This window comes from Lytechinus pictus, chromosome 11, assembly GCF_037042905.1.
Source record: "Lytechinus pictus isolate F3 Inbred chromosome 11, Lp3.0, whole genome shotgun sequence".
In the NCBI taxonomy this organism is placed as follows: Eukaryota; Metazoa; Echinodermata; class Echinoidea; order Temnopleuroida; family Toxopneustidae; genus Lytechinus; species Lytechinus pictus.
In genome coordinates, this window is record NC_087255.1 from 20617781 (window position 1) to 20644371 (window position 26591).

Genomic DNA, 26591 nt, shown 5'->3' on the forward strand with positions numbered 1-26591 from the left:
CTCAGACTTGGTGTCAAACTAACTCGTTTCTTTTTGATAAATTTATATATGTGGCATTTTTTTTGCTCTTATTAGGAAGAAAACAAGTACATGTAGGTTACAGTACACCTTGGGGTTCTCTCTCAGTGCATAAACATGATTAAAAAACAGAAACCCTGATCAAGCAAACGCTCAAGCTGCTCTGACAGAGCTTGAAAAACCCAAGCAAGTGCTTGAACGCGCAAGCGAAATGCTCGATTGATGCATACGCTTTTTAGCAATAGCTTAATTGTCATGGAAATGCTAGCTGTCAGTTACCGTTTGCTTGAACTTATTAGCAAAAGAATTTGCTCACTATTTTATGCATACAGAATCAAGCAAAAGCCTAGCAAAAGCAATCGCAACTTTTTATGCATCTGACCCAATGTGGTGCGTAGAAAAACAGAATGTTGTGCTTTATAGAACACAGAGTATGGTACTTAGAAAAAAGAATGTGGTGCTTTGAACACTGGTAGTGGTGCTTAGAAAAGAGAATTTGGTGCTAAGAACACAGAATGTGGTGCTAAGAACACCGAATGTGATGCATAGAACACCACAGAACACAGAATTTGCATTATAGAAATGGAAAGCTATGGTCTCTACCATATATAGCATTTGACTAACGGAATGTTTAAAAAGATAAACATCAAAAATTTAAAAAAATCAAAAGTTGAATTTCCGTGGAAAACTCTGAGAACACTGATGAAGTAATGACACAGTAAAGATGAGAAATGTACAATGTTAACAATGTTCAGCTTGCTATAATTTTAGCAAAGACTTAAACCATGGCCTAAGTTCGACCAGACTTCGTAACTACAGTCCTATGTGTTTGTTTCTGTGTTTGTGTATAGATTCCTATCTGAGTGACGGGGAAAGCTTTCATCCATCTGTGTGGGAGCAGGAGAGAGCCAAAAGATCCAGGATTATATTTGATGTGGAAGAGTCAGAATCTGAGGTACGACACTAATATGCCGGAAAAGTGTAATTCCACTAGATGATCACTCTTTTACTGGGCCTTACCCTTGTTTTCCTGAATTTTTGTACGCCCATCCTACGGGACGTATTATGGTATCACGCTCGGTGTCTGTCTGTCCGTCCATCCGTTAACTTTTCTTTGTAAACGCAATAACTTCAGTTTAACTTAACCTAGGCTCATGTAATTTGGTGTGTATGATACTAGCATGGATCCCAGGAAGCCTATTGATTTTGAGGTCAAAAGGTCAAGGTCACAGTGACCTGTTTTCATCTCACCCTTCTGAAGTCCTTGTAAATGCGATAACTTCAGTTTAACTTAACCTAGGCTCATTTAATTTGATGTGTATGATACAGCATCAGTAGATGACAGCTAAATCAACCATCCCTTACCCGAAAGAGAATACCTTCAAACATTGTTTCAAATCCGTGCAGACTAGGAATCAATATAGGAAGTGCCACCAAACAGTATTTTTATCTTGTTTTATTTTATCGCTCGTCACGTTCCTCTCTTTTGGAACAGCATCAGAAGAACACGGCCAGGGCAACCACCCCTTACCCCAAGGAGACGGTGAGACCTCGGTTCAGGATGGGGGTTGTTGCGGCCCCATCCAACGGTCACATTCCAAGCAAGAAACCACACCTCAAGGATAAGGTCCAGAGTCCTCAGATGGAACTGCTCCCAAGCAAGCCTTCAGTTGATACAAGGGTATGTCCAGATATCTCTCTTTATAAAATAGGTGTATTATTTCAAGCATCGCGATTGGCCAATACGCATCACATGACATCCAACTTTTTTGTGCATGCACGGCAGTGAAAAAGGTGCGCAACGAAAATTGACATTGCACGCTCAAGCAGACCAGTGCGGTAGAAGTCCCAGGAGAAGTCCAACAAAACTGTACTGTAACTTTTTAAGAATTTGGTTCTGTGTTGCTATTTTATAAAACAAATAATGCACTTGCTCTGTCGTGCGTAATTTGTATACTATCAGTAGAACAGTCCGTGAAGCGGAGCTGCCAACCGTTACGTTTTTACCGTATTTATTACCGTCTTGCAACCGAAATTACAGCATTACTTCCTCATCAAATGAGGTTTTTCTTTAAAAAAATACCAAAACTATATATTTTTCTTTTAGAAAAATGTATGCCATTGAGAAATATTGTCTCTGTATATATCTCTATTTCATAAAGCTTACACTAGTTGAGGTAATTGAATGAATGTAATTTCAGGTAACTGGACCAAAGGTCATTTGTGGGTCAATATTTCAAGGGTACAGTTTTGTGGGTCACCACCGATTACAGCTCCTCATTCCCCCAGGTTGGCAGATCTGATGAAAGCTGTGGTAGATGCTTGATCTGAAAAAGTTCTTTTATCCCAGTTACCATAGTAACATTCAGACAGCTCTCAGTCAAAAAGTGCATAGAGACGTTTACTAATATCAAAGTTGTAATTTGGCCATTACATGTACCTTTGCATTTGCCAACATAATTACTTTTGCTCTTGGGGGACAGGGTTCGAGACGGGTCCGAGGCAGACGAGAGCTGGAGCTAGATGGGATACGGATCAGAGAGGCGAAGGTCACAAGGCCAAGGTCACCGGGGTCAACCATTAGTGATAGCCTGCATCTGTTCCAGGCAGATAAGGTCAGGGAACTCTCAAAGAATTTAATTCTTTTTGGTTTTGTTATGATTTGCTATCTATTGAATAGGTTTTATACTTTTGATATCACACATTGTCGTCTGCAAGAAACAAACAAAATTAATAAGTTCTCTGCTAAACGTTTTTCATTTTTAATTCACTGTTCTTGTTTTATTCTGTAGAAGAGGGATAATGTATCAATCTTTTTCATTTTTTTTTTTTTTTTCTATTTGCCATTTTTTCTTTTCAAGAACTGGTTCCCCAATGCATAAATCTTAACATGGATGGTCTCTTTGCACTTCAGTGGTCACTTCATGAAAACCATGACATAGATGTTAAACAATGTTACCAAGCTGTTAAACAATGTTACCAATGATGGTGGGTCTCCACTGGTGAGAATGTTTTGTGCAATGGGGCTACCATTAAGCACAGTTTACATGTTTGAAAGATTGTGAGAATATTTTCGTCATGTTACCAGTTCAGAGGGGTGTTTCACAAAGATTGAAGTATGACATAGAGTTGCACTTAAATGTTGAAGCGTGCATGATATGCAACGCGTGATCTTATTGATTGATACACAGTAGTGCGCGTCATTATGGCATGATCTGACCAATGCGGTCATGCCTTTTATACCACTCGTAACTAAGCATTTAAGTGCGACTCTAAGTCATACTTTATCTTAACCACCCCCAGGTAAAATGATTTCATCACAAGTTGATGCCTTTAATAATGTAACAAAATCAGTGATCCATTTATATCCATTTTTTTTTAATTATTATATTTTGACAATAGTAAACCATCTTCCTAAAATCTTTGTCGTCCTTTGCAGGAGAAGAGGGCTAAAGACAAAGCACGTATCCGTCGTACATCAATTGCTGATAGCGATACTGAAGGGGTCTCCCCCAAGGGAAAAGGGCTGTTCAAAAAGGTATGGCATGATAACTGTTACATCTGATACACCATGCAGTAAATTTTATTATCTATATAGAGTGTTTTAGCAGTGCATAAAAAAAGGCATATTTTGGTCTGCATCAGTTGCCCGTTCAATGCCAGAGCGTATCCCTAAAACGACCAAATCCGACGAATATCCCATAGGCTCCTGTACAAAACTTGCTGTTCAATATGAGACCGTATTCAACAGTCCAGTTCGCGTGTGCGAATGCGTGAAATATACAATGCGTAAAACAATGAAAGCAATGCAGTGCACAGCATAGAGCACAAAGACGCTCAATTATGCCATAATGAAGTCGTATGTCAATGACCAAAGTTGATCTTATGAAGTGATGATGCCTTAATGGTAAGGGACATGACTTGTTCAATCAAATTTATCACTCTTTATTTGTTTGGGGGGGGGGGCATTGGGATAGATGATAATAACATATTGAATGGCTTTACTTCATGGAATACCAGAAATATACCACTGGTTAGGGCCAATATTCCTCTCCAATATGATAAAATGTTCTGGTGTAGTCTTTAATGATTCAACAATAAGAAAGCATGTTATTCAGGAGTAGAAAATGTATGTGATGAAAGGTTTATTTCTTGAAATATAAAATAATAAGTTGTACTAACAACAATGCATTATTGCAAAGTCAGTAGATATGTATTTCGATTCAATTAAATTCAGTTGATTTTACTGTATTCAGTGATTTGAAATGAAATAATTACACAGATCATTCATACATTTCGCATGATTGGGATGCCACTAAAAGCAATTCTTGATAAATGGGGCACCCAGTACTTTATAAATGCACATAAAATGCATAGTATAACCATATAACATGAACTTAATGAAAACAAAACAAATAAAAACTGCATTTAAACCCATTAAAATCTTGATCATTTAACTTTCTTTTTCAGTCGAAACCTGATCGTGGAGCCCACAGCGACACTGAGGCCATCGACCCAGAGTGGACATCCATGACCAAAAGCCAAAGGAGATCTCTGACCATTGAAGATGCTGTCGTTCATGATAGAAGATCTTCAGTGGACAGAATTCAGACGCTGCCAATGGATGGCTATCGGAAAAACGACCTCAAGAAGGACAGAACTTTCTCTAAGTCGAATGGAAGCACAAGGCATAATGGGCATTTGAATGAGGTTGTAACTGATTATGGATTCATAGACCAAGGACAGAGTGAAGGGGATTTTGTAGATGGCCAAAGAACAAGAAGCGGTGAGGTATTGCAGAATGGGAGGAGAAGAAGTGATGTGGTGTATGGAAACGGCGATGCGAGGAGAAGGATGAATAGGCATGTGAACAAAGATCCGATGCAAGGTGGCACTCCTGTATCAGGCAATGTGGCCTTTCATGGAAAGCGGAACTCGCACCAAAGACGATCGGGTTATGGAACCGATCCGGAGCTGGAGGAGTTGTACCACCATTCTGTAGGGAAAGACAGTCCCAGGATGCAGGTGGCCCAGTATCATACACCCCCAAGGAAACCTGGCTACTCCTCAGACCAGGACCAGCGCACTCCACAGGGTAGGAAGGTCGATCAGGGTGGCAATAAGCAAACTAGCAATAAAAAACCTGAGCCTCATCCGCATTCAGGGTACGGTACGGATTCTGAAATCATGGCGTACAATGGACCGTTTGATTATACTCCTCCTGTTGAAGATCATGGAAGGTCTTCCAGGGTTAGTCAAAGAACTCAGAAGCAGAGTCGGGTATCAAAGAGACAGCCTGAAGCTTACGATGATCGTAAAGGACAGTGGATTGATGGTGTAGGGTATGTAAAAGAGACAAATCAAGAGAAAGTGGTTAAAAACAATGAGGAGGATTTGCATTGGGCGTACCCGACATTTGAATCCAATAAAGGAACTGGGTTTGATGATATACCAAAAGCCGAGAAAAAGGAGTTCACTGAGGAACCAAGGGGTGGTATTAATGCTAGGACAAATAGAATCGATCATCCTGGTGACCTTGGTAGACAAACTGTGGCCAGTGCTGTCCTGGAAAAGGGAGATGAACACCCCAAGGACGAGGTCAAAGTAGATATGTCCTCAGAGGTAGAAAACCACCAAGAACTGCATTGGGATATCTCTGAAATTCTTGGTAGTTCAAGTAGAACAACGGGGCAGTTGAGTACTCCTGGCTCCTCTCCTCAGAAATCAAAGACAGGAACTGCTGGTAACCAGAGACCATCAAACAAACATAAGAAATTCAGTTCATCAACTCCAGAAAATGATAGACAGAATGGGAAAATTAGCACAGTTGTTAGCAATGGACCTGTTCAGAATGTAGGACAAACACTTGGGAATAATGTGGTGGCTGTAGAAAATCTTGAACTGAGATCAAATGTTGATGTCCCTTGGGATGAAAGACCTCTTCCACCTTATCCCAAGAAAAGGGATCCCAACTCACCTCTACCTCCAAGCCCAGCACAGTTGGATCACAGGGACTCATCAACAACACCACCTGTTGTCCAAAAACCAGGTTCAAACAAGTTGCCACAACAGCAGTATTACCCAACAAGACTTCGAAGCGATTCTCCACTGCCTCCCTATAGCAATAGAACCACTCCCAAGGATGGTACCCCAAACACAAGAACACATCTCAGGAACCAACCCCCCAATCTCCACATTGCAAACCAACAGATCCTTCAGAGTGAGAGCCGAAAGCCTAGTGAGCTTTCAGGTAATCAGAAGCGAGGAGCCATTCCGACGTATGATGAAGCTGTGTTGCGACGGAAAGACAGTCTTGTTAAGCAGCAGTCCCAGTCCTTGAACTCACTCACCAGAGACATAAGCAAGCAGCTGAAAGTGTACCCAATTCCAGTGGCCGCATCTAGTGAAGAGTTCTTGGTTGACAAACCGAAACAGGAGGCACATTATACAACTCAGGCTAGACCTTCCAATGAACGACTCCATGATGAGATGGATGACTATGAGATCGTTGATGGTTTGCATCGGAACCATCAAGGAAAGGATCATGAATTGCAGGGGCAACCTCATGACAGAAAACCTTGGTCATACCCTGATACCAGACAAGGACAAGATAGCAAATTGACAGGTGATGGTACCCATTTGCACCAGAATCATATGAGATCAAATACCCCAAGTAGTCAGATAGCAAGGAATCCATCTGAGAGAACTGATACATTAACAAGGCAACGTAATACAAATGATGCTGGATATCATCAAAGACGGTACGTTCAAAGGGAAGACATTATTGAAAACTGGAAGCATGAGGCTGATATTAATAAAAACATTCCAAGGGGAAAATCTCCATTACCGCACTATGCAGCTCATAGGACACCAACTGCCAAGGAAGAACTGCCACATTCCTACGCAGATGGAAGCCCTTCGCATCCTTCAGCTCCTGACCAAAGGTCCAGGAACATTGATCACAGCAATCAAGAAAATGCTCAAAAGCGCAGAGTGGACGAAAAGTGGTCTTCTGATCATAAACATTCAGTTCAAAACAGGCACAGTAATGTTGAACGCTATGACCAAACAGAAGTAGCATTCGGCAGCCAAAGAGACATCAACCACAACAGACCTCAAGACCCAGCATATGTCAGACAAAGAGACAAAGACAGTGGCCAGTACAGACCTACCTACAACCAGCAGGATACTGCCCCTGACAGGTTGCAGTCAACGCCACCCTATGAGGAAAGACAGGTTCCCATGGAGAATCAGCAGCAGTCTGTTGAAGTCACTGAAGACAATTGGAAGCGGCACCTGCTGAGCAAGATTGCCTCAAAGAACTTGGTACCAGGGGATGACCACCAACAGGTACAAATTAAATCTATAAATGTCATGTTTTGGCCCCCACTGCAACCTATGACTTTAAAGGGTATCCTAACCATTTTGTTTGATGATTGATGTATTATTATTGTCTTTTCATGGTTGAAATAAATCGAAATGAACTTTAAAAAAGTTGGAAACCATATTTTTCTATTCGTATGCGCAATAACGTCCTTATATTTGCAGCAATGTTTTTAAGATGTAATCAAAATTGAGATAAAAATCTTGTCAGCAAGTTGAGCTACAATTAATTATGTTCAGGCTGTTATAAATTAAGATTAATCTACTTATTCAAATCTACTGTAATAATACATCTGATGATCGAGATATATGAAAATGGACTGTTAGTCGTAGTAGTAGTAGTATTGAAGGCATTTCATGGCCAGACATTAATCTTTCTCCCTCCCCAAATTATTCTGTCATGTTAATGTGTATAGTCATTTAGTCTGCAAAGGAGATTAATAATTGTGAATTTTTGAAGAAGATACTGTATGCTATTCAGTTTCTTCATAAGAAGAGATTTTAAAGTTCAAAGATAGTTTTCTATGGTCCACTATAAAATCCCGTTTTGTAATTGCTCAAATATCATCTTGTCCTCTAGACCCCGGTTTCTATTCGACGCCAGGGTGAGAGCACCAAGTCTACCGTACAACAGAGGAGACTGCATGTTCTACGAGCAAGAATGCAAAATGAAATGGTGAGAATTGATGTTGGCATGAGTGAATCAGTTGCAAGTCTACCAGTTGTTTTCGATGTTCAAGAAAATCATCTTTACAGTGAATATGATATGTTCATCTTCCTACTTTGTCTTAATGTCATTTCCAATTATTCATGTGATCTAGTGGATAGAGCATTGGACTCATGATCTTAAGGTTTTGAGTTCAAATCCGGCACTGCCATGGTCTCAACTTTGATAAAATGGCCCAAGAGTAACTTCTGTCATTTATAAGGTCGGCCACGATGCTTGATTAACTTAGATGTAAAATGTTTCCTATGTGATTGGTTATATACCAGCTTGGAAGTTTACCAGCAAAAAGCTTTCTTGCCGAGTTCCTATGGGAAAGACTGCATCTCATTTCAGTTTGTCCTTTGTTCCCCTGCAGAAGCCGAGTGATGAAACCATGGATGAGGTCTTCCACTCTCCCTCTCTGCCGTCACGATCCCCTGGCTACAAAGGTCAGCCCCACACCCCGCCCTACCACACCCACCAACACCCTCACCACACCCATCATACCAACTACCAATCTCAGGACCAGCAACATCCGGAGAGCAACGCTGGTGACAGGACCCGGCCCCCTCGTCACTACCACCATCATCATCCCACTCCTGACACCCAGGATTCTCCTGGGCAGAAGCCATGGCAGGATGATCATGTACTAAGCAAAGGCCCTCCTCCGTCATATCACCACCCGAGGGAATGGTCTCCGTCAACCTATGGCAAACCTAATACAATGGACCATGTGGATGTATCAGAAACTAGGAGGGGTATGTTCATTGATCTCACTCCTGGGGGGTGTTTCACACAGGGTTAAGTTTGACTTAGAATCGCAAATATGTTCCAGGTTGCTTGTGGGCATCACAATTTTGGTCAAATCATTGTAAGAGGATGCGTATTACTGCGTATTAATCAATAAGATTGCGTGTTACATGTCATGTGTGTGCGTTAGCATTTGAGCTTGACTTTTAGTCACACCTACTTCTTTGTGAAACACCCCCCATGGGCCCATTTCTTAAATATTTACATTTGTGGTAGATTTGCCATTATTAATTATTGTAACTACCATGGAAACCTTGATTGTGTCTGGCTTCCGAACCGTGTTACCATACCAAATAGCAGTCAACGTAGTTGGCTTCATGAAACAAGCCCTAGATGCATGTTATTACAGTGTATAATTATTTGCCAGCTTTTTCTTACCATCATTTTTTTCTGTTTGCCTCAGCATTAGTAGTGTACAGTGTATGTGATAGATGTCTGATTCTGTGGAAATTATATATACCCAGTTGTTGTGTGTCCGGGCAGGTTGTGTGTCCGGACAATCAACTTTAGAAAGTCATTTGAAAAATTTACAAGCGAAGTTTCATCAATTTTTAGTACAAAATGTTAGGAAATATTGTAAAGAACAAATTAGAAGATGATTGCAACTATTGAATTCATATTTTAGTGTAATCCAAAGACAAAAAAGAAGGCATCAAAAATATAAAGTGTCTGGACACCCGACCCCCCATCCTATTAGTTTTATTACATTCAGTTTTTTGTTGTCTATTTTTGCTTGCTGATCTTTCCTTTTCTCTCTCTTTCTATTTATCTGTCTGTATCTGTCTCCCTCTCTGTTTCTCTATGTCTCCCCTGCTGTCTCTCTCACTCTTTTTCTCTCCCTTTTCTCTTCACTGCCTTTGCCTCTTTCTCTCTCTTCTTTCAACACTCAGTACTGGGTCCCATTTCATAAAGACTTGTTATAATAACAAATGTACAATTTCTTAAACATACTAGTATCAGCCAATCATATTGAAGGATTTCAGTAGCTTTTAACTGTTACTGCAAATTTGCTATTATAGCAAGTTTTAAGAAACAAGGCCCGTGATCCTTGCATTATCCTGTTTTCTGTATCCCTTGCTTTGACAGGTACCCCACCAGGCAGTTCGGGCAGCTCCACCACCGGCTGTAACGGGCGTAGCTTTGCCCCCTCCCCGAGCCTCCAGCGACGGTTGCCCCCCTATCACTCTTCTACTATCACCCAATCACAATCTCCTCTTCCAGTCAGGCGAGTCGACCCAGAGGGCATCGGGGGCCCCAAAACGGTAAGTAGCGACCCCCACCCATTTGGCCGGCCATTCCAATTAAAACAAATTATAGAATTCAGTTGCACTAAATTTTACCTTGCATTCTTACTTGTGTCATAGTTACAGCATTCTAGGGAGCATTCAAATGTATTTTAACTGCTCTGTCTCAGTGATGATGTCACACAATATGGTTGAAGTGAGGCCCTATAAAGACGTTATAATCGTCAACTGTGCTTGCCTAGCCAAGGCAGTCAATGTCCATGCTCTCCTTGGGCCTGTTTCATAAAACTTGTTATAATAACAAAGTTGTAATAACAGTTAAAAAGCTACTGAAATCCTTCAATCTTATTGGCTGATATTAAGTTTGTTGTAGAAATTGTGCATTTGTTATTGTACAGTATCAATTCTTTATGAAACGGGACCCTGGTCAAAAGATTTCGCAAGAAAGATTATGACAGATGGAGAAATATTATGAAGAAGAAAGGAGGAAGAAGGTAGAAGAAGAAAAAAAGAAGAAGTAGAAGAAGGAGGAGGAAGAGGATCATCTTTGGTAAAGGATGAACCGTTGACATATGAGACCACTGAGGACTTCACATTTGATATTTGTGTGTGTTTTCTATCCTTCACTAGATTCCATTGGTAATCTATAAGAACCCTGGTCTTGGGTTCAGCATCACTGGAGGTCAGAACTCACCAGGGAATCCTTTCCATCCTGAAGATATGGTACGTTGATTATTTTGTTACTGAATTTATAATTTTCCATGTGCTTGACCCCCGAACCCCCCGGCATAGATTCAAGCAACGGGTCCTTTTTTTCAGGGAGGTATGATCCATTGTGTCACCCCCTCCCCCCCCCCCCCCCGAATACGGCGACATCAAGTATCTATGCCTGTGATCCCCTCCCCGCTGCCTTGCACAAAGTTTTTTTATTGTTTGCGCAACTGCCCTACATTGTGACACGCCAAATTGTTCCTTTCAATTTTGCGCAACTTTTGGTACCAAGTTGAAGAGAATTCCTAATTCAAATGTCTTCAAATCTTGATTTGTTTCAGTTTGGCAATGCAATCTGTTTACATATGTCACCCCCTTACAATTTATTTGTTGACTTTTATTAAATTTCATTCAATTTTTTTCACCTGCTTATCAATGTCATTTCAAATGAATAATACACTCTTTCATGCAAATTCAGATATGCTCAAATCAGTCATAATCCTCCTAGTTTAAGAATATTTTTAGCTTTATTCCAAGAGAATGTACAGTATCACCGTTTCATGTTACCAACATTCTGTTGAAAGCTGTTCCTATTTTGTTTGCATTCTGCCAATCTGTGTATCAAGATTTCTTGTATTCATAATGCTTTCGCAAATTACCATTGCTGTTACAGTTCACATTAGTAGTGCTTGACATTAGCGGATGTCCAGAACACATGCTTTAGTGCCCGGCAACAGGTACTAGAAATGTAAGAGAGTCGGTTGCCTTGCTTCGGTTACCTGGCACGGGTAGTCAAAGTTGTGAAAGGCATTGGAGTGAAAGGTTGTTGTTAAATTGGATCAAGATGGGACAGATTTTTTTGTCACAGTGTGAAAAAGTCTTGATATTGTCTGTACCGGTACACCTTTGCCCATGCATGTATGTTAGTGAAGAATCATGTTTTGAATGTGTTACACTTGTAGAGTGATTTTCATTACAGCAAATTATTTTTTGTGGTGAATAGGTCCCACAGCACGAGTGCTCTGAAATTTTGTTTAGCGTTATACTTTTGACTTCTAAGCATCATGTGTGTGTGTAATTGAGTTTTGTCAGATGTGTATCAATCAGATATGATTCTTTACATCTGGGACCAACCTTTAATGTCACCATCTGAAAAACATGACCTTGGGCCCGTTGCAGAAAGAGTTGCAATTAATCGCAACTCTAAAAATCATGCGCAACTTGATTTTCAACCAATCAACAGCGCGCATTTGGGACTTGCGATTGATTTTTTGGCTTGCGTTTAAACGCAACTCTTTCTGCAACGGGCCCCAGAGCCCCGTTCACCTTTTTACCATTCCCATTGCCAGAAAAATGTAGTTGCTGTGATGAACTTGCTGTCATGTGAAAAATTATTTTTGCCTTTTCCTTAGCCATACTTGCATTGGTTTTTGACCACTGATGGTAATCAATATTTTATTGGACATTGAATAGTAAAATTACCTTTGATCTATATATATATTTTTTTAGTAAGAATATATGTTTTGGAGTACCTTTACTGTTGTCATGCTTTGTTTTAAAGACCACAGTCACCACACCATATTGATTTATCATTAGCTCCCATAAATTTTATCTTTCCTCTTTTCTACCTTATGCAGCTCACGCATTGTCCCAGTTAGTGTTTGCCACATGAAAGAATTATATTTGTTTAATATTTAAAAAATATTTTCATTCACATGACGTTGATCAATTCATCATCTGCTCTGCTGTTTTGAATGGTGTCATAGACATTTTGGCATTACCAGGTTCCCCGTTACACAAAGGTTAGCGATTAATCTTACGCTTGATTTTCATGATTGATTGTACATTGTAGTCAATGCAATCAATGTGAGAACAATGTTCTACGATCATTGCTAAGCTTTGTGTAACAGACCCCAGAACATTTTGACTCTATAACCATTGTTAATGTATCTCAAGAAACTTTATTGAGAGCAGAATATTTGAATGTTTACAATTTTTTCATCCTCTTTTGGACAGGGTATCTTTGTGACCAAGGTTCAACCTGATGGCCCGGCGGATCATTGCTTGCTTCCTGGAGACAAGATCCTGACTGTCAACAACCAGGACTTTGTGGACATTGATCATGAACAAGCTGTCCAGGTACTCAAGAATAGCAACCCAGTCTCAATGGTAGTCAGCAGAGAAACCTGAGGTCCTCTATCAAGATCAAATGGAGGCTTCTCAACATAGATCATGAAGAGGTAGGCTTGGCCCTCAAGTACAGCAACCTTGTCTCAATGGTAGTCAGCAAAGATCCTGAGGTCTTCTATCAAAACAAAATATAGACTTCTCAACATAGATCATGAAGAGGTAGGCTTGGCCCTCAAGTCCGGCAACGTCGTCTTAATCCTCAAGTACAGCAACCTTAATCCTCAAGTACAGCAACCTTGTCTCAATGGTAATCAGCAGAGGTCATGAGGTTCTATATAAAGCTAGAATAGAGATTTCTCATCACAGATCATGAAGAGGAAATCTTGGCCCACAAGAACAGCAACCCATCAACAATGATAGTCAGCAAAGAAACCTGAGGTTCTCTATTCAGTCAAAATAAAAGAATTTGTCATGAAGAGGAAGTCTTGGCCCACAAGAACAGCAACCCGTCAACAATGGTAGTCAGCAGAGAAACCTGAGGTCCTCTTGCCAACCAAAACAAGAGAATTGATCATGAAGAGAAAGTCTTGGCCCACAATAATGGTATCCCATCAGCAATGGTAGTCAGCATAGAAACCTGAGGTCCTCTATCAAGCCAAAACAGAGACTTTTCAACATGGATCATGAAGAGGAAGTCGTTACCAGCAAGAACAGTATCCCGTCAACAATGGTAGTCAGCAGAGAAATCTGAGGTTCTCTAGGTTCTCTATCCAGTCATAATAAGAGAATTGATCATGATGATATCTTGGCCCACAAGAATTGTAGCCCAGTTTCAATGAGATCAGTCAGTAGAGAAACATGAAGTTCATTATTTATCTAGCCTTGGTTTCAAGAACAGAGCTTGTTGACTCTGATTATTAGTAGGTAATTTCGGTCCTCCAGAACAGCAACCCCGTCTAGAATATTGTTGGTAGCTTAGCAAACTATTCACTGTCCAGCCCTTTTGTCAAAAATAAAACCTGTGAGTTTAACTTGTTAATATTATCATGGTTAAGATTATGGAAAGGGCTTTTTTTTGCGAGAATAACATAACATTATTTAGATTTGTCCGGTATTCAGAAAAAATCACCAAACTCTAGCTGGACAGTCTTGTTGACTCCTGTCTGCTACTGAAGTTACAGATTACATTATAGCAAGAAGTTTTACCTGAATCTCTCTGCCCTTATATACATAGATGTAACACGTAGAAAGTGTTATAGTATTGTGCTGATGGTTATTGCAATATCAATTCCAATTGATGGCATTGGAGTTTGATAATTTGATTTGCATATCAGAGGACTAAATATTTCAGTTTAGTTGTTCTGGTTCAGTGCGGTACAAACAAGAAATGAATCCATTGGGGAATTTCTTTTCTACATACATGTATATGAAATTATGATATCCAGTTGAAACATAACATTCCAATATATTCATTATACATTACAAATTCCATATTTGTTTAACTCTGTAGCTAATTTTGTTGGTGCTGAACAATGATGTATTTCCTTCATTCCGGGCTACAGTACTGTTTCACTTTCCAAAAGCAGTCACAATTAGGGGGAGCCAGGCCAATTGCACCCTCGACATCCATGTATCATTAAAATTTTCCTCAAAAATCTTTTTATAATAAGCATACCATATTCCTACTCATTTCACTCTTTTCATATGTCATATCCATACTTCTTGATCGCCTTGTAGAATAGTCCAGCTTGCTTTCAGTCATTCCATATTTATTTCTAAGCCATTTTTAAGATTTATTCTTCGCGATAGCCTTCAAAAAGACACTCACTTGCTGACTTGTCCTGTGTCAATGAGGATTAATGCCTTGTCAAAGGACAGAAGCCTGTCCACTATGTTTCGACTTGCCCCTATCCAATTACTGTATTGTTACAGAGCCTTCCCTTGTCTTCACATACATGTATTTATGAAACAGTGAAACTGTTGTATTGCAGTGTTGTTGAGTTTATAAGCTAAGTGCCTATGCAAAAAGTGTTCTTCAGCAAACTTTATTCAGTGATGAATTCTGTGAAGTAAAGAAGAATAGAGAACAGCCTGTTACAGGAATATGTGTGTTTAATCTCAACTCGTAATCAATTGCAAGTTTCAAACATGGACCTCTGATTGGTTGAAAGGAATGTTGGGTTTGATGTTTGGAGTTGAATTTGATTGTGGCTAATGTGACAGGCCCCAGAAAATTTCAAGAGAAGAAGTGTTTTCCAGCATTTATACATGTATATTCCAAAGTATGCAGCTAAGAACTGATGTGATATTAACCTTTTATACCCTTTACAAAGTTCTGTCAAAGATGATGAATCAGTACTGATCTTGTTTAATGTATGCCAGGGCCATTTAACACAAAGCTTAGCAATTAATCAAACAGCCCATCTTTACAATTGATCGATCAATCATTAAATGAGCCCTGCGATCGATTGTTAACCTTTGTGTTACAGACACCTGTTTTGTATTCCTGTTTTGTATTCACATTTTTCACTGTATATATAGCACATACCAAAGAGAGCAAATTGGCTCTTTTTTGTACTTGATATTCGTTAGCCCTTTTTGTTGCTTGTAAGTGTATTTTGTTCTTGTGGTTTTGTTTTTCAAGTGTTTTTTGTAGAAATCGGGTTATTAGTACTTGCAGACACACATGACTATGAAAGTGATACCGGTATTTGATTCAATCCCGTATCAACTTTTTGCTCTTTATGACGTAACTTCTGAAGGTTTCTATGGTGAAGAAAAAGAGTGTAGTGGTTTCACTGTACACCATGTATTCTTTCGTGTGCATATGTTGGTCCTGAAAAGGACCACCCATCATGTCCACTGGCCTCTGGTACGTAAGCATGACTATAGGTAAAAGTCTTTGTGGTAATATTCTGATAGCCTTGGTTCAGTTAAACCTGGGGGCGTTTCGTAAAGCTGTTCGTAAGTTAAGAGCGACTGGGGATCCTTTTTGTGGTAAATGGTATACACCAAAATGTTCACTGGCGATGGTTTAGCATGTAAGAAAGGATCACCAGTCGTTCTTAATATCGCTTTTTACTTACGAGCAGCTTTATGAAACACCCACCTGTCCTGGGTTAAATTAGACCCCACTATTATGGAATGCCAGCTTTAATGAAACACCCACATGGATCAAATTAGACCACTCTATTATGGAATGCCAGTTGTCAACTCATTCACCGATTGAATATTATTCTTATCCTGCTGCAAAAAGTTGTCATAAAAGTAATTGAGTTGTGAAATGGAAAGAATAGCTTAATAAAAAAATGAAATAAATTTTAAGAAGTAATTGATACATTATAATTGCCACAATATGGAAGTCAATATTATGAATCCAGCATTCCATAGACTTGTGGTTTAACTTTAAAACTCTAGTTTAGACTAGGGTTTAACCTCGGTTTAATTATCAGAATACCACCCAATGTGAAACACCCCGATGATGCAAAATATGTATTTACCTCTAATAAGTTAAATTCTATGGTCTAAAATGATTTGACGTGGGCATAATGTCAACTCATCGCTCATTTAATTTAATTTTTTTTTTTGGTAGCAATAGCAAATTTATTCATTAACAAATACATGTATTGTAACTGAAATTTTGGGCCTTTTTCTTACTACAAAATGCTGTGATCCAGTTTGGTGGACTAATAATTTGGTCTTATTTTGCCTTGTAGAATCGTGTATCATAGTTGATGGTGATGTATTTTTTTCAGGGCTATAAAAATAGCACAAAACATTTAGATTTTATATCTTTGCATGTAAATATCCAATACTGTACATAATGTATATAGTACCACAACAAAGGTAATTAATTATGGAATTCAATTTTGTATTTACTAATATTGATTTTTATGTTGGCATGTAACAAGTGACTTTGTAAATGATATATGTTTTGTATCTTCATGTATGACATGTTACAAATGAAATTTGAAATGATTCAAGAACATATGATATAACTTGAAATTGTTAGAGAGAGATCATGTGCTGGAAGGTCTGTGGTGCTATTTTTTGCTAGTAATATTTACTCTTTCTCTGCCATAGTATACCTTTGAAAAAATATTGGTGTCTTCATTCATGCCTTCAGTTGATCTGCCAGATTTACACCTTGCTGTTTTAGGCTATAACCTGTTCCAAAGGTTACCATGTGACTATTGAATTTTATCATTCGTATATATAGTGCGTCCCAGAAAAATGGCAAAAAGGCAAATGAATTACAGTGTATGATATCTAATTTACATAATCATATAATTAAATTATTCATCTTTATTTTGATACCTAGTATATGACGAACACTTCATGCATTAATGAGCAAAACGAGTTTAAAATTTTAATGTCAAAACCAGGTTGCGCAGAAAAATTGTATAAGATTAGTTCGTGACACGACGAACATGCTTATTCGACGATTGGTTCATTAGCATTTCTTTTGTATTCTGATTCTCTCACTGATCCCTGAATTGAGAGTGGATTCAGATTCACACGTGAGTTTCTGTGCAAATCATTTTCTGATATGACTCAGTATTTATTATTGGAATGTGCCATGCATGAACGATTTGCAAAGCTGTTGGTTTCAAATTAGAGATGAGATTCCACTCTTTCCACGAGTATCAAATTTATAGTAAAAACATTAATAATTGTGATATCTCTGAAAACGGGTTTCCTTTTTCGTGGGACGCACTGTATAGGCCTGTGCGCAGACCAACCTGTTTTACTCCTCAATTTCAATAGGTGGATAGAGCTACGTGCTCTTTTGAGGCAAAAACATACTCCAAAAGGTTAAGTGCGCACAGAGTCACACACTTTTCTATTGCGTTCTATTTTATTTCATTCTCCTTTAATGTGATTTGTAAATCAGAATACCTGAATTCTCGCTTATGCTTTTTGATTGAAAAGTGAGATGCGTTTGATTTTTGGAGTTTAATTGTGTTTAATTGCAACATTTTCTGCATTAGGGACCAGAATGTATAGGGCTGGGTCCTGGTGGCTTTTCACTAAACTGATCATAAAGTCAAATGCAACTTTATAAGAACTGGTGTATGAGGTGCCAAAGGAGAGGCCAGCATTTTTCTTTCTTGCTGATGTTCTATGGTAAAAATTGCAGTAATCAAAACTGCAATCTGGTTAATGATAAAATAGCAATAACAAATTTAGTAAAAGTAATGTTATGGTACATTACAATATACATGTATACCTTTTGAAAGTGCACTGACAAGATTACATGTAGCTTTAAAGATGTTATATTAATTATCAATATTTGGCATGCCATAATCATGTCATTTTTAACTTAAGGTCATATTTAACTAGGCTTATGAAATACTAGTGGCCCCAGAATACATCAAACAGGTCCTTACTGACATTTACACTGTATATTATGATAAAAATAAGACATTCACCATACAGCACACCAATCATTAAATCAATATATGATATATAAATATAGTAATAAAAAAATTTATTTGTAGCTTTCATGAAACGAGATACATTACTTATACATTATAGTGTGCCAACAATAGATGATTATCATTCAATTCCATTGTGACGATACAAACCTGTGTATTTCTTGCTTTGTGGATTGTATTTATTTATTATGACAGGAGACAATACCTTGTATGAAATATATCACTGCTTTTGCTATTCCACGGATCATGACGCTTGTATTCACACTCTTTTGATACCCGACTCTATTTATATACTCTTGAATCTGTATTTTGCCTACTTGTTAACTCGCTTTGATAAAGAAACTCATAATAAATTAATTTATCAGAATGATTGTTATAAGTACATGTATATTCAGTGGTGTTGTGTCTGTAACCCTAATAGCGACTTCTCAAAAGTAAAATAATCCAGACTTTTCACATTTACTACCAGGGAAACTCTTTACAACGCACCAATTCCTTTGAAAATGCAAGTCAAATCACAATGGAGAGCTGAGAGGCTTTTGTCGAAAGTTGGTGGACCAGGACAGCATCGGAATCTCCTGACTCTGGGCAACGACAGTAGTTGCAATTGTTCTTCCGGCGCAAATCTTCGGATCTACTGTCCCAGTCCACCAACTTTCGTCAAAAGCCTCTCAGCTCTCCATTGTGATTCTAAATGCATTTTCAAAGAAATCGATGCGTTGTAGAGAGTTTCCCCGTAGTAAATGCGAAAAGTGAAGGACGTTAAAACTGGATGAGGGAATCATAGAAATACATGTACATGTATAGAGTATAAAGGACAATGAGAGTGTGTGTGAGAGAAGAGAGAACTGATACAATTTAGTTATTCAATTTCCCCCTCCCTATCCTTACTCCAACTCTAAATTCTCTCAAGTTTCCTTTGTAAGAATTAAAGTACGAGCCTCCATTTGTCAAGAAAGTTGGAATTGATTCACATATTGATATAAATTGTTCTTGCGGCTAGTGTTGTAAATTACTGCAATGTGGAAAACTAGTTTATCAAAAGCAAAATGTTATAGAATTCAAGCTCTTGTTATTGATAGCAACTTCTAATGAAAACTGGCCAATTGTGTTGGCAAATTCTGACCTACGTAACATACAGTGTATGGTAGGATGCCATCCACAGCAGGGTTTACTTCGGCACCTTTCTCAATCGTCAGAGCCACATCTTTTCCGCAGGAAGTCTGCAACCTGGGTCCCGTAACACAAAGGTTAGAGATTGATCGATAATTTGAAAGAACATTCTGATTGGTTCCTAGTCAGTCCACTAAGCAAAATGCCCATGCAACAATGATATTGATAGGTCATTTCATTTCGCGATTAATTGCTAACCTTTGTTTTACGGCGCCCAGCTATTCATTACAAATCATCACAATCACCATAGACAATACAATGGGGGATTGCAGGAAAGCTGCAGTGAAAAGACACATAGCATGCTCACAGCGGGATCCCTGCTAAAAGACGCGACACACACCTCTGACGAGTTGCCTTAATGCGGTGATATTGACGAAGAAATCGCACCAAGCAAATAAATGAATTTATACTTGAATAGATGCTTTCTGTACCCGAGGGAAATGAAAGCAAAGTCAAATACAATGTATGCCCATTCCTTTTCCCATGTTTTGTAAAAACAAGATACATCCTCACAGAAATAATCATTGTACGAGGCCAAGATTTGGGTCTCTTTCTTTTTTCCTGCTAGGATATGATCTTACCGAATTGATACCAGGGGAGTGTTTCACTGAACATCTTGTCAATGATTTTCATTGACAAATTTGCTCTGAGCCAATCAGATGCAAGGATTTCAGTAGCTTATAACAATAGTCAGTTGAAAACCACACACTATTTGTTTCATGAAATTCTCCATAGAATCTTCCCAGACCCGTACCTGGACCCAAATTATTGTTTGACTTTGATCTTGATCAATGCCAAGCAGGCAACACTACCTTATAGTAGAAAGGAACAATTCTTACATATTGAAAAATATATGATTGCGTGTCTATTTCTTGATCATTTGTAGCTTAAGAAAGCATTCACTCAACAAGAGAATCGTGATCTTTGAAGAAAATGTGAAGTTCAATGTGAAATCATGATCCTAGAATGAGAAGAGGAGGAAACTTAAAAAGTATGCTTTAATATCCAAGTAAAAACACTTTATAAATATCAAAATAGTAAAAGAGTCTCTTTTTCTGCTGATGAAAGTGTCCATATCACCAAACTGGATTCAAATAGCATTGTTCATGTAAGAATGTCCTTGTAAGCAACCTCACATGGACCATACATGGAAGCTTGCTTGCAATCTGTCATAAGCTTGGGCGGAGGTCTTTCGAAGTCCCGTTCATGATGCGCCCTACAAGTAATCCTATGCATGGGACTGCACACCAGGTACTGCATGGACTGTGTATTGATTGCACCATCAGCAGCTTTATAAGTAGAGACTCGCAGCAAAGACAATGTCACGCTTGATCTTGACGATTCCTACATGAAACACAAACAGATACCAGTTTTCCAGAATGAAACCTTCACCATAGTTGAACAGTCACATTATTCTAACTGAATGTAGCTCGGCATTTCACATACCAATATAAAGTGAAGTATGGAAACCCTTATTATCTTATCTTATTACTAAACACTTTTCATAAATTCAATCATATCAAATGAAATATTCTCAATTTTTATCAGATTTCCACAATAAATACACAGAAAATAATAATGCAAAAATTCTGCCGATGTCAATGCCAATAATAAATAATGAATTTTAAGTTTTATCAAGAGGCTTTGAACTATGTAATTTTCAAGTAACGTGAATATGTACTACCAAATTTGTGTTTTCTATTAGAAAGTTGGACGATCAACAAAATCAATCAAATATTTTGACTATATTTCTTTCATTTTAAGAAAAAGAAGATTGGCATTGAGATGTTTATTTTCAAATTCCCTTTGGAATAATGTTTCATACTGCTAAGAAGATGGAATTTTCTGATGCTAAAAATATATTTAGGCATGCTCAATAAATACAATGGCAATCAGTCAAACAGTCACTTAATATGTGATAATAAAATAATACCATAGTAATAATACTACTTCTAAATGAATTTCAGTGTCATCTCCAGCCAGGTTGAATATGATACCATTTCACATGCTGTATTGTTTGTGCATAAAATGTGGCCTTTCAGAACTATTCTTTAATCAGGCTCGATCCACAGCCGAATTTGTATAATATAGCAACTTAATTGAAATACTCTACAGGGCTTTGAAAGAACTTCAAATGCAGCATATGAAACACCTACCTTCGGAAAACTTGTTCTCCAGTTCTGTGTTCCCGATGGCCTTCGCAGCGTGACACATCTCCTTCATGAGCTCCTCCAGACGTCTCATACAGCGGATTATACTGCCCTCAAAGGTATCGGTCATCTTGCAGATCTGAGAGAAGGACGCCCCCGACGCCCAGGCATAGACAACCTCCATCAGGGTGGACTTGAAGGACATGACGTAGTCCTCCTCGTCGATGTCCAGCTTGGCTTCCATGCTGACCTTGGCTATCCTACGAGCAGTGTCCTAGATAAATAAAAAAAAAAATTATACATGTAAAGGGTGAAAGACAAGTAACATGTTTGGATCTTTATCTTGTTAAAGCACTATTGTCTAATGCATGGCATTTTCTTTGCTAAAGCATTGTTGTATAATTCCTGGCATTAATGTTTCTGAATCTGAATAATGTCACAGAAAATTGCATTCTTTCCCTTCTTTTCTTAATTGTAACTTACTCTTAGTGGTTTTATTAAATTTTCTTCATGATTGTATTTCATAACAGACCATTCAGTTGAAATGGGATGTTCAGCATTTGGACACAAAGCATTTTAAACAGGGGTGTGATTGGTCACAAATAAAAAGATCTGAAAAAAGCTGAAGAGTGTTGAAAAAGTCTGAAATAGAAAGAGCTCCCATACTTTTTGTACAGAGGAAGGCCAAAAATAAGCTGAAATTAAGCTGAAAATCAAAACAAAAAAATCTGAAATCAGATAAAAATCTGAACTCTCAAACCACTGATTTTAAACACACACACCCATTATCAAATCATATGTTCACATTGGCACATGCAATCTACTCTTGGAAGGCTTCCTCACATTATTACTCTATCCATCGAAAACAAGAACAAAGAAAATTATTTTTCAAATGTTTCAGTCTTATATGTCGGTGCGGACGTACATCCCAGTGTCATGGTGCCGATGAAAATAATCAAGAAACCACTGTACGTCCATGCAAGCTTTCACCGGCAAAGTCAGTTGCTAGCTAGGCAAACGAGAGACCCAGATGCAGGAAAGGCCCATACGTATGTCCGCACCAACCAATACATGTACCAACAAGTGTTATCAACATATTCTCACCTGAAGCTGTCTTAGAGCTGTAGCAACCTGACTGGTGAGTTTTGGGGTCTCTTTGCTCTTCTCTTCAAATACAAAGCAGCTCATGAGTGTAACACACTCCTCGGCACTCAGTGGGTTAAACAGACCATTGAAAATCATCTCTGTCAAAACCAGTTCATCAGCACTGCAAAAGAAAGTCATGGAAGAATATTCATCATGACGTTTCTAGCTACGATTCTGTTGGCAGATCTTAATCTTAGACTCTCCTTGTCACAAATATTTTCCAGTGCAGTGTTAATGAAAGAAAGCATGATTATCCAATCTCACTTTTCTTAAATGTACATGTATGTTTCTATTCCCCTTTCCTTCTTACTCTCTTTTTTCCATGGCATAGAAACATATTGTGATATGCACAAGACAAGTATAGTATATTATTATTATTATTATCATTACCTCAAATTGGTTTTAAAAAAAGCTGTTTCAAGAATGAGTAACTTTGTATAATTAAAAGATTGAAAGTCAAGATTTGAAACTAAAAGACCAGTTTTCTTAACATATTTAATCTTATATGATGTGTTACTTGTCGTATTGTTAGCACAAAATAGTTCCTTCATGATATCGTTAACACTTTACAGTTCAGGGTCTGTTTCATAAAGACTTGTTGTTATAACAAATGCACAATTTCTATAACAAATTTACTTTTACTACGAGCCAATCAGATTGAAGGATTTCAGTAGCTTTTAACTGTTATTGCAATTTTGTTATTAAAACAAATTTATGAAACAAACCCCAGGAGAGTAAATGCACCATATTTTCCACATGGATTCTCTTCACAGAAAAAATAAACTTGGCATGCCTGAAGGAGCGTTTCATGAAAAGCTTTGGCAGTGATTTTCACTTACACATTTGCTCTCAGCCAATCAGATGCAAGGATTTGCAGTAGCTTATAACAAATAGTCAATGATATTACTTCATGAAATGCTACCCCGTTTCCCACCTGCTAATCTCACAAGCAACACGCCCCTTCGTCTCGATGACGTCAGCCGGCGTTGCAAAACCCATCCTTCTGATGACTCTCTTCCTGCATTTCAGTTCGTCCATCTGAATCACGGTCCTTGCTTTCTTCAGCTCTCGCTTAGCTTCTCTTATCTGATCTGCAAGCTGTCAGTCAAATGTTTTAATGTTTAACTTCTGAAGGTTTCCATGGCAAAGAAGAGTGTAGTAGGTTTCACGGTAGACCCTGTATCTTTCTTGGGCAAGTGTTGGTCCTGAAAAGGACCACCCAAACTCGACGTTTTGACAAGTGTGTTCTTGACGTCTTCGAGAGAATGAGCAAAGTTGTATAAGCAGGCCTTATGTATATATTCTGATACATGTACCCTGCAAGGCACGTTGACAGAGTATATAAGGCCTGCTCTTACAACTTTGCTCATTCTCCTGAAGACGAAATGAACACATTTGTCAAAACGTCGAGTTTCGGTGGTCATTTTCAGGACCAACATTTGCTCAAGAAAGATGCATGGTGTTCCGTGAAACATACTACACTGTTTTAATGTTTACTTTTCATCTATTGCAGAGCATATATAGTGGTGCTCAAAGTTAGTGACCCCAACAGAAAATGAACATATTTAAAGTGTTCAGGTTCTGTCATGTTTTAGGTTCAATAAAGTTTGTTTTTCTGGGCTAGCCGAACATTGTAGTGTTGTTGTCTACATTCAACACTCAGTTTAAAGGAATGCATTTTGTGGTGGGATTCACTTACTTTTGAGCACAACTGTTTAATTTAACAGCCAGAAATTCTGGTTTATAAAATACAGAATACATGCATAATTCATCTTTCGAAATAGTGCTACTACCTATCAAATCCAGTATTATCCTCAAATAAATCTAAAGATTTTAGCATTTTCAAAAATTGGATTTAGAATATAAGTCAATGAAAAATAAAGCATTCAAATTCAAATATTCACAAAGAATCAGTCACTGAAAAAATGATAATCAATCATCACAGTCATCACAATTTTGCAATAGTTAAATAATGAATAAAATGAATGTTACTGAATATATATTCCATGCTCAAACAATCTCTATTTCAGAGTCATTTGTTTACATATACATGTAAATATTTATATGGTATACAGACAATATTATGACCTTACTCGAACACTTGATATTCACTGCTCTAATTTTTTTTCATTGTACAGAGTAAAAACATTACACCATCCACTTAACACCAAATGTATTTTCATAAGATAACAAGTGTGCTATCAAAAAAAAATTCCCTCAAATTAGTTTGCCATAACAAATTTACCTGTGCTTTCTTCTCATAGAGACCATAAAGTTTCTCCAACTCTGGGTCAGAATGCAGTTTATGTGAGTACATCCTCTCTTCAAAAGCTTCCACTTTCTACAGAAAGAAAAAAGGGCAAAGGAAATACATTGAATTGATCATGAAATGGATGTAAATATGAATTTATAAATACAAAAGGAAAAAAAACCTATTAAGATCTCAAACAGATTATTATCATTATTATAAAACTACTACTACTACTACTACTACTACTACTACTACGACGACGACGACGACGACGACTACTACTACTACTACTACCACTACCACTACCACTACCACTACCACTACCACTACTACTACTACTACTACTTCTTTTTTTTTTCTTCGTTTACTTCTTCAGTTTTTCACTTTGACTTAAAGGAGAATGAAACTCTTGGAGCAAGTTAGCTTTTGTGAAAGCAGAAAAATCAAAGAATAAGATCAACAAAAGTTTGAGTAAAATAGGACTAGCAATAGAAGAGTTATGAGCATTTGAATGTCTAGATCACTAATGCTATGGAGATCCTCCCATTGGCAATGCGACCAAGATCTATGATGTCACAGATGAACAACTCTCCCCTTTTGGAGACTGAAAATATACCCCAAAACATCTCTTTTTGCTCATTCTAATCATATGACAAACGATTCATCAATGATATAATGTTGTGAAACCTCTGTACTTGTCCTCTCATAAAGAGAACACCTCACCTTGTGATAGACTCTATAAAAGTGAGAATATAAGTGAAATATGTACTAAAGTAATGAGGGAGTTGTACGTGTGTGACATCACAGATCTTGGTCGCATTGCCAATAGGAGGATCTACATGGCATTAGTGATCTCAATATTCAAATGCTCATAACTTTCTTATTATTCATTCAATCTTCCTCAAACTTTCAACAATATGTTTCTTTGATTTTTCTCTTTGATATGGATTCAGCTGGTTTCAAGGGTTTCATTCTCCTTTAACCTAACAATCAGGGAAACTTGGAAGCCCTATAACTACTACTTCTTATACTTCTACTGCCCAAACTTCTACTCTACTACAACTTCCAACAATAACAGCAATAATAACAAAGTCTTCTATGAAGCCGATGTCTGCAGGATCTGTGGCATGTGGCAGTAGTTTTAAAATGTTTGACAAGTCTTTATCGAGCAAATGAAAATATAAACAAAGATATTCTCTTTACCTCTACCACTTTCTTGAGTGCATCATCTTTAATACCCATGTCCTCCACAGGATCTAGAAGAGGGAGGCCATCGGGAAATCTTCTCTGGACCTCCTACAAATCAGAAAATGATCAAGACAAGTCACATAATAGTTTTATATGTCAGTTTTCTGCTCTCTATTTCTTCCCTCATCCTATCTCTCTCTAAATGGAAAATGATAAAGATGAGTCATGGAATAGTCTTGAATG

The 26591-nt window shown here is 38.0% G+C and overlaps 2 protein-coding genes across 3 annotated transcripts in view; one reads left to right on the forward strand and one right to left on the reverse strand.

Annotated features, from left to right (window-relative positions):
* The window catches only part of LOC129270962 (uncharacterized), a 29251-nt gene extending 10444 nt beyond the window's left edge, over positions 1-18807 (forward strand). Inside the window, exons 11-20 of the mRNA XM_054908305.2 lie at positions 870-973; positions 1514-1699; positions 2502-2633; positions 3458-3556; positions 4489-7368; positions 7982-8077; positions 8484-8865; positions 10004-10179; positions 10792-10884; positions 12889-18807. Of these exons, the coding sequence (XP_054764280.2) occupies positions 870-973; positions 1514-1699; positions 2502-2633; positions 3458-3556; positions 4489-7368; positions 7982-8077; positions 8484-8865; positions 10004-10179; positions 10792-10884; positions 12889-13062 (4322 nt within the window). The 3' untranslated portion in view covers positions 13063-18807. The remainder of the gene's footprint in view (positions 1-869; positions 974-1513; positions 1700-2501; positions 2634-3457; positions 3557-4488; positions 7369-7981; positions 8078-8483; positions 8866-10003; positions 10180-10791; positions 10885-12888) is intronic.
* LOC129270963 (exosome RNA helicase MTR4-like) overlaps positions 18477-26591 on the reverse strand; it is a 28155-nt gene continuing 20040 nt past the window's right edge. The window contains exons 17-24 of one of the 2 annotated variants that reach the window (XM_064106972.1): positions 26364-26456; positions 25155-25250; positions 23844-24007; positions 22868-23030; positions 21770-22037; positions 19823-20957; positions 19296-19670; positions 18477-18968 (exon numbers count right to left, since the gene is read on the reverse strand). In XM_064106972.1, coding sequence (XP_063963042.1) covers positions 20905-20957; positions 21770-22037; positions 22868-23030; positions 23844-24007; positions 25155-25250; positions 26364-26456 — 837 coding nt within the window. In that variant the 3' untranslated portion in view covers positions 18477-18968; positions 19296-19670; positions 19823-20904. Of the gene's footprint in view, positions 19671-19822; positions 20958-21769; positions 22038-22867; positions 23031-23843; positions 24008-25154; positions 25251-26363; positions 26457-26591 lie in introns of both variants that reach the window. The other variant, XM_064106971.1, reaches the window with a different exon arrangement.